The sequence below is a fragment of the Heptranchias perlo genome, chromosome 3 (assembly GCF_035084215.1).
Source record: "Heptranchias perlo isolate sHepPer1 chromosome 3, sHepPer1.hap1, whole genome shotgun sequence".
In the NCBI taxonomy this organism is placed as follows: Eukaryota; Metazoa; Chordata; class Chondrichthyes; order Hexanchiformes; family Hexanchidae; genus Heptranchias; species Heptranchias perlo.
This window is the reverse complement of record NC_090327.1, coordinates 34,703,645-34,714,588: the sequence shown is the minus strand read 5'-3', so window position 1 is coordinate 34,714,588 and position 10,944 is coordinate 34,703,645. Positions and strand designations below refer to the sequence as shown.

The following is a 10,944-nucleotide window of genomic DNA, read 5'->3' as shown; positions in this document are numbered from 1 at the left end:
CCAGTGAGTTCCCTCATCTTTCTCCCAACATTCTTTGCAAAGTTTCTTTTATCTTACAGGTTTCTCCTCCTTGTATGCACCCCCATCTGGTTTTCATATCTTCACACACTTCCATTGGAGGATTCACAGTCTGACAGGCTGCAACGTAAACCCTCCTACCATGGCCATAACCATTCTTGTACCAGCTGGTAGGGTGGTCAGTCCTATACAATGGATTTTATGGGCTCCCACAACCGATACGTTGGTGGGGGGGGGGGGGTCCACTCGTATCCACCGGATGCAAACATCCCGCTGGATATCAACCAGGAATGCAGAGCCAAAGTGCCGAACTCCAATCGCCAGGACTACTTGGAGCAGGATTCGAACCCTGCGCCTTCTGACTCAAGAGGCAACAATGCTACCATTAAGACAAAGTCTCGCTCTCCCTCTCAGGTGGTCATAAAAGATCCTGAGGCACTGTTCGAGTAAGAGCAGGGAGTGCTCCTGGTGTCCTGGCCAACAGTGGCCTAGCAAGGATAAAAAGAAAAGCAGCCTTGGTTCCCACTCCTAATCGCTACCTAGTAATTCCTGCTGGAACGTGAGTGCGCGGTCGTGCACTTGGAGACCTGGCAATGACGGGATTGGATTCCTCTTCGCACAGTCCAGTAGGCCACTGAAATTCCCCATCGAGATTCACATGACGACTGACCCTGTCTCTAATTACCCACTCGCGAGACGTAGAAATGTACTCTGGCTTATGCCAGCACTTTCAGGAGAGACGAGGAAAAAATTAGAGGGATGAATCACAAACACTTGCTTTTCTTGCATATATAATTTTTTTTATTATTTAAAAGTATGATGAAAATAGCTTCATACTGCTTGGATGAAATGAATAGCATGTAATTCACCAACATATTTTACAGATTAAGCTAAATGCGTGTTCTTTTAAAAAAAAACAATCATAGTACCATTCTGCAAAATTATTGAAGTCTAATATATATATTATTTACATATTGAAGGCAAATGGGAGATGTAGACAAATCAATTCAATACATAACATTATCTTAACAGTTTTGTAATAAATACCAATTTTCATTTTTTCTATGTACAAACAGGCAAAAAAGAAAATCATACAATGGAGTGAGATTGAACTTATTTACAGACATCTAGTGCCCTTGAGAAGGAACAGAGTTCAAATTTTTGCCACTTGCAACCGAAGAGGGAAACAAAAAAAATAAATTAATGACTTTTAAAGGCAGTACAGCTGCATGTTGCGTGGTCCAGGTGGCTTATGCAGAGAAACTTTAGGTGGGTGACGGGCAAATAAATCAAGTTGGCCACCATCCCCACATCAAAAAAAATGACCCTTCTCCAACTAAACTGAAATGTCAAGTCAAGTTGGACGAATTTCGTCACTAATAATCCCAAGCCAAGTAAAGTGAAATTATTTAGGAAATAAATAAGTTTGTTTATGCTAGTCAGCAGAATTCAGAATGGAGGATCCCCACTCACCCACCTACTTTTCAATTTGTTTTTAAAAGTGTACCGTACAAAACCTTAGTCTTTGATTTTAAATATTACACTTCGATATCAAATATAGTTAAAGGATGGAAAATGCGTGTCTCCCCAATGCCCATCTATTTCCATTCACAAAGATGAGAAGCAGAGATGCTGGTCATTTGGTTTATGCAGGACTTGGACGTAGGGGAGGCCATCACCATTATCCCTTGAATCTTCCCCTCTTCCCTAGTAATATCACTATGCCTTTCAGATGTGTTGAGGTCAATGGTAAATTGGACGTTTTTTCCACTTTTAAGACAGCTAGTGTCAGCATTTAAGCAATTCAGAGTAAAACTTTCATTGTGTCACTGGTCCCATTTGCTTCACCTCTAGAGCTATGACAAAGGGTGGGGGACAAAAATAAAAGTCATCACTTGTGACTAATGAAATGGGAGTTATTTGACAGAACTCACTACTGGTCCTAAAGAGAACACAGGTTGAAATGACAACGCAGTGTTATTCCTGTACGAATGGATCAACCCCATCATACAGAGCTCCTCACTGTGCTATTTTAATGCATGTATTAACCCGTTTAAAACAGAACAGAGGGGAAATTTGTAAGAGCTCATGAAGCACTTGAACTGGGATTGCATTGATCGCAATCTCTACCCTACAATGCTTGTTCATTTCATCTGAAATTTGAGGCATTTTCAACAAATTTGGGGGGGGGTTTGACATAAAGGGAAAAGAGACTGCAGACATCAGTAGTCATTTTACAAATTGACTAAGTCTCTAAAGCAACCGACAGACTAGGAAGTTTATATATCAGAAAAACTGAATTAAAAAAAATCCTTTCACAAACACCAAGAGCTCTTTGGAAAATAGTTCCGTATAGGAGTTTTGATTTTACGTTCTCATCCCAATTTGGGTTACTTTATCTTTCAGGTCTTATTGCTTTATTCTAGTGTCCCCTCTGCTACAAAAAAAATTATAGTTCCTCTGCATATTAGACATTGGACTGAACCACGCGTGCCACTTCCTCACAGAATTTCAATAAATTATAAACTGTAAAGCTGAACAAAAAAAATTAGCTACTTTGTGGAATTATTAAAAAATAATTAAAGGTTTCAAATCCCTAGCACCTTTACAGAGCTACGATCTTCATGCCAAAAATACAGCCTAATACACTAAACGTTTGAATGTAATCCACACAAATTCATTTTTTTTTAAAAAATGGTTTCTTACCAAAAGGTACTTTTCAAATCTTAAAACACCCTCATTTTGCAGAGTTCTTGGAGAAAAGCCGAGAACTCGCGATAAAGTGTTTTCATTGACTGGAGCAGTGTTGTCACTAGGATTTTTAGTGATGATTTGGTAGGCGAAGTTTGCGTTGAAAAATACCCAGGCAATACCGTTGGAGCTTTTGTCCTTCCGAACTTGGCTCGTGTGGAGAGCGCGTTTTTAAGTTGTGGAAAACACTAGTATGAAGGACAGGTTTGGCGCTGATGACGATAGGAGCAACTTGAAATGGCAAATCAAAAGGTGTGGGATGAAAAGTGCACTGCCACAACTGCAATGTGCAGCTGGTTATATGCAATTTTGTTTTTCTGTAGCATATTTGTACCAATAAGATTAGTGACAATACTGCTCGAGCAAACACTTAGTTATCATAACAGTGTAATGATCGGAAGGATCAGTGCTACTGAAAGGCTGTATTGCACTTCTATTGTTTCATTATTAAACCACAGTGCTTCTTGCAGTACTGCATGTACAAAAATAAATAAATACAGAAGTACAAAATAAATAAAAACTGCACATGTAATACTTCTGAGGTACAGTATTACAAAAAAAATTACTCATTAACTTCCTGTTACTTAAGACCTTGTCTCAGTTTGGCTTTATCAATGTACTTTGTACTTGCAAATTTAAATTTGCTGGGCTCGGCTGTAGTTAAGACTTTGCATAGTACGTGTCAATTGTGCATTAACCCTTTGCCATTCAAAGAGTCTTTACCTTGTAGAGATATATAATACAAAACAAACTGCGAACGTTGGAAATCCAGGAAAAAAAACCCAGAAAATGTTGGAAATGCAGAGCAGGTCAATCAGCGCCAGAGAGAAAGTCAGGCCAATGTTAGAGTGAAGTTCCTTCATCAGAACTCAGGAAGGGTTACATTTAAAACTCAATGACAGACCTGCTGTTCATTTCCAGAATTTTCTTTTTTTTTTGTTCCAAACGTATAATCGGCCTGAACTAAAAAGTCTAGATTAATTGGACCTGCTGCCCCTTCCGGTCAGAGAATGCAGAGATTCAATCCTATTCATTTGACCCCACTCAATTCAATTATAAGAAAGTGTGGAGACAGAATCCAGTAATCATTCTTTACATCAGTGACATATACATTTAAGAAATACCCAAGTTCTATTCATTCAGTGTATGAGACACTAGGTTAACACCCAACAGACTACAGGAGATCAAAAACATTCCTATAGGGGAAGTTGACATACGATAAATCTAAAGGTTGGCACAGTATCAATGTTCTTGGCACTAGGTGTCACTTGCATGAATAGAAATATATCACAGCATTAGATTTACAGTGAGACATTACCAAAAGTGCATGTGGCAATGGTCTCAAAATTGAAGCTTGGAGTCAAATTGCAATCCTTAGTTTCAGAATCTAGGTCCAATTGTGTAGACAATCTGCCACATAGGTTGGAATCTTAGCGTCGGAGGGAACTCAAAACCTGGACTACAGAATAAACATGGAATTTAAAATTTTCATCCTTGTGTTCAAATCCCTCCATGGCCTAGCCCCTCCCCATCTCTGTAACCTCTTGGAGCCCTACAACTCTGAGAACTCTGTGTTCCTCCAATTCTGGCCTCTTGTGCATCCCTGATTTCCTTCGCCCTACCATTGGCGGCTGTGCCTTCAACTGTCCATGCTCAAAACTCCAGAATTCCCTCCCCAAACCTCCTCTCTCTTGTCTGTTAAGATGTTACTTAAAACCTACCTCTTTGACCAAGCTTTTGGTCACCTGTCCTAATATCTCCTTATGTGGCTCAGTGTCAAATTTTGTCTGATAACTCTCCTGTGAAGCGCCTTGGGATATTGTACTACATTTAAGGCGCAACATAAATACAAACTGTTGTTGGAACAACCTCGATGCACTTTTTCACTAGACCATCTCATTAACCACTCTCACTTCAAGATAAAAGGACAAGTTTCGCAGTTTGAAAAATAATTCTCAACCAGCTATCAATAATAATTACTGAATCTAAAGAGGATGTGAATCAATGCATTTGTGTGAACAAGGCTCATCTCTATCACCTGTCTTAATGTACTATGATGGGGACTCCCAAAATGGCTCAGTGCATAAATGCACTATGTGCAGCGATATTGAACCAGGAACATCCCAGGTTCGATGGCTGGTCTGTCTTGAATTAGTCGATCTCAGACAGGCTGAGGGCAACAGCTGGGGCGCTTCAACGGGCTTCAATCTTTGTGGCTGGAATAAAATCAGCCTAGGCACCCATTCTTGATTGTGATCTAGACATCCTTGCTGGAAAGAACAGGTGTGGGCACAGTGGCTTAAGAGCACGGCATCAGGCTTGGCTGGGATGCTCCCGATGGTTAAACAGTCAAGCCGGCACTCATTGTCTAGGCTCATATGATATAGGCATTTGAGTGAGGTTACAAAAGGTCCAGCAGCAAGCATGGAATTGTAATCCAGCATGGGCAGCTGTCTTCAGGATTGAGGGTGGTGTGGAGGAGAAACAAAAGTAAAATTATCACTTAATACAAGATAGGTGATCTGGGCTGAAGAAAACAAAGGCGACTCTTTGAATGGGACTGGTCACAAAGACGTTAAATTATCGTCTGAATCATTTTAGCTGCCAGACGTCCATTGATAAGAAGCCAAACAGGTAAAGACTTCTTCTATTTCCACTTCAGCAAATCATCATTGCTGTCTTACTCTTCACTAAAGTACCACCGACATTCGGCATTGACGTGTCACTATTACAATACTCTCGGGGTCCAATTATCTTTCCATTTTAAACAATATATAGCTCTCATAAAAATTATTACCATTTGATAGTCAGGAGTATTCCTCCCACATCCCCAAGTTGAAGAATCATTTTGCCATTTGTAGCCTCACTCGACCCAAGGTGAATACAATTGAGGGCTAATCAGTGGAGAACAATTCCTCGACATGATTTCAATTAGTTCAGCACCCCCCACCCCCCTCCCAATACATCAGTCATTTCATAAAGATATATATCAATTATTTTTGAAAAGAAATAAAGGATTTCGGAACCAGTCACTTCAATAATCCGAATTCAAACCTTCACAGTTTCCATGATGGATGTTTTGATGGCTTCTTCAAGGTGCTGACTGTCCGGGAAAGGTGTAGGTGGCTCTGGGAATGAATCCGCCGTGATCGGCTCAGCCAGACCAATTAGGGACTCCAAGAAACAGCTGCCCTGGTCGGCAGCCTGGGAGAAGCCAGGAAACCCAGGGAACTGAAACTGGAGCGTTGGACAATTGTCCATGTTTTCGTAGTCCTTCTGCGGGTTGTGAAACGATCCATAGTTGAACTCGGAGAACGACTGGAAAAATTCGAAGGAATCAGTCGACAAGCTGAGGTCAGTGTAGCTTTTCGTCGCCTGCTCCGGGCAGTGAGATGGCGGGTAGTCATGGCTGCTGCCCTGCGTTGGAACTACATCCCCAAGAGGGAAACTCCCCTCTTGATTGGCATTCTCGTCCAAGCTGGGCAAGTGATTAGTGTAATACTCAGTGTTGAACTTGAAGCTTTCTGCACCGCAGTGCTGGTCACCAGTCTCGCAGAAAAAATCGGAAGGGTTAAAGTAAGGGAAGCCATCCTGGTTCTCGGCATCGTTACCACACTCGTTGTCTGAATCGTTAAAATGGAGTATCCGGGCCAGTCCATCGTCATCAATGTCCGCAGTTTGATGAGATTGCGGTGCGTTATCCAAGAAACGGTCGTCGACTCCCTCGTCTGCCTCCTCGCTGTAATTCGACGAACTGGAGTCGGTCATGTCGCTGCTACAGCTGTTGTCCTCGCTGTCGTCTGACTCCTCGCTGAAATTAAAGGCTGGCGTTAAGGAGGCACTTCTGTCCTGGAATGCAGCTTTGTCTGCCGAGTAGCCATAGTGCTGGGAATTTTCCAAGTGCGGCGTGTCTGACTCTCCGTTCTTATTTTCACCGTTCGTGATACTCGATTGCCGTTTCTCCAAGTCCAGCTTCATGATGGTGTGGATGAAGTGTGTCTGTACTCTGGCAGAATTGAACTCTATCCTTCCCATTGTGTTACCACAACCATCCTTTGTACATCCACAGGGAAAAGACATGCGATCCATCTGTACAATACAAAAGTGCACATTGTAAGTATTTAAATCAGCAAACTCTATTAATACCATACTTGATAGTGAGGAGGAAAGCTGTAGACTGCAGGAAGGTATCAATGGACTGGTCAGATGGGCAGAAAAGTGGCAAATGGAGTTCAATCTGGAGAAGTGTGAGGTAAAGCATTTGGGGAGAGCAAACAAGGCAAGGGAATACACAATAAATGGGAGGATACTGAGAGGTGTAGAGGAAGTGAGGGACCTTGGAGTGCATATCCACAGATCGCTGAAGATAGCAGGACAGGTAGATAAGGTGGTTAAGAAGGCATATGGAATACTTTCCTTTATTAGCTGAGGCATAGAATATAAAAGCAGGGATGTTATGCTGGAACTGTATAAAACACTAGTTACGCCACAGCTTGAGTACTACGCACAGTTCTGGTCACCACATTACAGGAAGGATGTAATGGCACTAGAGTGCGCAGAGGAGATTTACGAGGATGTTGCCAGGACTGGAGAATTTCAGCTATGATGACAGATTGGATAGGCTGGGGTTGTTTTCCTTGGAACAGAGGAGGCTGAAGGGTGATTTGATTGAGGTGTACAAAATTATGAGGGGCCTAGATAGAGTGGATAGGAAGGACCTATTTCCCGTAGCGGAGAGGTCAATAACCAGAGGGCATAGATTTAAAGTGATTGGTAAAAGGATTGGAGCTGAAATGAGGAAATTTTTTTTCACCGAGGGTGGTGGGGGTCTGGAACTCACTGCCCGAGAGGGTGGTAGAGGCAGAAACCCTCAACCCATTTAACAAATACCTGGCTGTGCACCTGAAGAGCCGTGACCTGCAGGGCTACGGACCAAATGCGGGAAAGTGGGATTAGGCTGGGTGGCTCGTTTCACAGCTGGCGCAGACAGGATGGGCCGAATGGCCTCCTTCTGTGCCGTAAATTTTTCTTTGATTCTATGATTCTACCATTATCTAATTACATAAAGCTAGGTTTTGTTCCTCTCCCTACTAGCTTCCCCTTATCCTCAGTTCTTTAGTGAAGATGTTGAACTAGTTTCCATGGGTGCCCCTCTGAAGTAAGTCTTTCCCTTCCCATTCTCTCCCAACGGTGTCTTTTTCTTCCTCTCTCTACTTTGTAGGCGGCAGCACTGCTGAGGTGAAGTCCGGAGTTCTTTTGTTGGAGATGGATTGCGCCGCACACACCTATTGGGACCCTGGTTGATCATCTGAGTGATTCTCAACAACTTTTTGAGCCAAGCCCCACCAAAAAAATATTCTCAGCATCTTGCACTCTCTCTGGGTTTATTCTTTTTTTTAAAAAAAGTTTCTCCCAGCCTCCTCCTTCACTTCTGTTGTAAGTGAGGATCTATCATGGAGGCTGTATCCCAAGGTTTTTTTTTTGCTGGAATGTAAAGGAGAAAATTGAAATTGGGAAGGAAGATTTTCTGTGATGTTATTTGGTCAATAAAGAAACAAAGATGGTAAAAATCAAACCATTGAGGAAAAAAAAACAGAATTATCCACTGAGGAAGAATGTTGACTACACAATGGCCACAATATAGAATATGGAATATTCATAGAATCATAGAAGTTTACAACATGGAAACAGGCCCTTCGGCCCAACATGTCCATGTCGCCCAGTTTATACCACTAAGCTAGTCCCAATTGCCTGCACTTGGCCCATATCCCTCTATACCCATCTTACCCATGTAACTGTCCAAATGCTTTCTAAAAGACAAAATTGTACCTGCCTCTACTACTGCCTCTGGCAGCTCGTTCCAGACACTCACCACCCTTTGAGTGAAAAAATTGCCCCTCTGGACCCTTTTGTATCTCTCCCCTCTCACCTTAAATCTATGCCCCCTCGTTATAGACTCCCCTACCTTTGGGAAAAGATTTTGACTATCTACCTTATCTATGCCCCTCATTATTTTATAGACTTCGAAAAGATCACCCCTAAACCTCCTACTCTCCAGGGAAAAAAGTCTCAGTCTATCCAACCTCTCCCTATAAGTCAAACCATCAAGTCCCGGTAGCATCCAAGTAAATCTTTTCTGAACTCTTTCTAGTTTAATAATATCCTTTCTATAATAGGGTGACCAGAACTGTACACAGTATTCCAAGTGTGGCCTAACTAATGTCTTGTACAACTTCAACAAGACATCCCAACTCCTGTATTCAATGTTCTGACCAATGAAACCAAGCATGCTGAATGCCTTCTTCACCACCCTATCCACCTGTGACTCCACTTTCAAGGAGCTATGAACCTGTACTCCTATTATAAAGATTTGGAATATCTGGACTAAAAATTGGAATTTAAAATCTAACTTTTGAAGTGAGAGGGGATTTAATTTTCAATGAAAATGAACTGCTAACAACTTGTTACAATGTGTTCTAGTAGCAGTGAGTTGCAGGGGTAGAAATTGCACTTTAATGTTGTGTGATCCTAACTCATGACCTCAAATTGCTCATTAAACCACGGCTGGTGACAGATTTCAATCACTGGTACTTCATCCTATTGTTATCCAGCTTAAAACGCTTTCTCCAGACAATCCATATTTTGAAAAGAACAAAATCTATCATTGTACAACAGTTCAAATGTATTCACTATTACATGTTACTGAGGTAATGGTACCCTAGTGATTATGTTACTGGACTAGTAATCTAGAGAACGTGAGTTTAAATGGTAGTTTGAGAATTTGAATTCAGTTTAAAAAAAATCTGGAAATAAAAAGTTGGTATCAGTAAAAGTGATCATGAAGCTGTCAGATTGTTGTAAAAACCCAACTGGTCCTTTAGGGAAGGAAACCTGCCATACTTACCCAGTCTGGTATATTTGTGACTCCAGTCCAACTCTAACATGGTTGATTCTTAACTGCCCTCTGAAGTGGCCTAGCAAACCACTCAGTTGTGTCAAATCACTACATAGAATACGGACTGCAGCGGGTGAAGGCAGCAGTTCACCACCACCTTCTCAAGGGCAACTTGAGATGGACCTTGCCAGCAATGCACACATCCAGAGAATGATATATACACTTTTGAGTGCCGTCAGTGTTCTGTAGGCAAATGCAGTTGCCAATTTGTACATAGCACAATCCCATAAACACCAATGAGACGAATGATTAACTAATCTATTTTGGCTGTTTTGGCAGAGGAATGAATGTTGGCCAGGACACTGGGAGAATTCCTTGCTATCTTTCAAAAGAAGTGCCATGGAATCTTTTAGGTAGAACTGAACAGGCAGCAAGGGCTTCACTTTACCGTTTGAACCAGGCGACTGCATCTCGAAGTGTCGTACTCCCTCGGTACTGCACTGGATTGTGCGCTCAAGTTTCTGGAGTGGGGCTTAAACCCACAACCTTCTGACTCAGAAGCCAGTTTGCTACCACAGAGCCAAGGCTGATACCTAAATGATACATTTTTGGAATGTAGATCTACATAAAGCAAAAATCCTACTTCTGGAGGAAGCAACAGTGCAGATTTTACATGTTGCAATTGGTGCTGTAACAACATTTTTCTTTTTAAAAAGAAAATGTCTAACTTGAAAAGCTTTTGACTACCATTGGAAATGGATGGATGTGAAGAGAAAGTGTTGCAATTTCAATCAAAGATCAAGATTGCACTAGCTTGGTTTAGCATTACAGAGACCCATGCAATAAAGATCATGAAGACTCAAGGAACAGGAAGATTTTTTTTTTAAATTGACTCTTTTTAAGTAAGGAGGTGTCAGCTTGGCTCAGTTAGTAGCACTCTCGTCTCCAATTCAAAAAGTTGAATTTAAACATGATCTAGGCTGACATTTCATTGCAGGGTTGAGGGAGGGAGTGCTGCATTGCTAGAGGCCCCTCATCCTTTACAGGAGACTCTGATCAGTTGGCTGTTAAAAGATCCCATTTAAAGAACAGGGAACTCTGTTTAGTGGACAATCTTCTCTTAACCAACACACCCAAATACAGATCAACAAGTCATTCATCTCATAGGACAGGAGTAGGCCATTCAGCCCCTCGAGCCTCTTCCACCATTCAATTAGATCATGGCGGATCTGTACCTCAACTCCATCTGTACCTCACTGCAGCTTGTGGGACATTGTTGT

General features: G+C 41.8%; 1 protein-coding gene across 2 annotated transcripts in view; it reads right to left on the bottom strand.

The window, feature by feature from the left end:
* Positions 1-796: 796 nt before the first annotated feature.
* The window catches only part of csrnp1b (cysteine-serine-rich nuclear protein 1b), a 37,441-nt gene continuing 27,293 nt past the window's right edge, over positions 797-10,944 (bottom strand). For both annotated transcript variants that reach the window (XM_067978768.1, XM_067978767.1), the window contains exon 5: positions 797-6,858. In XM_067978768.1, coding sequence (XP_067834869.1) covers positions 5,818-6,858 — 1,041 coding nt within the window. In that variant the 3' untranslated portion in view covers positions 797-5,817. The remainder of the gene's footprint in view (positions 6,859-10,944) is intronic.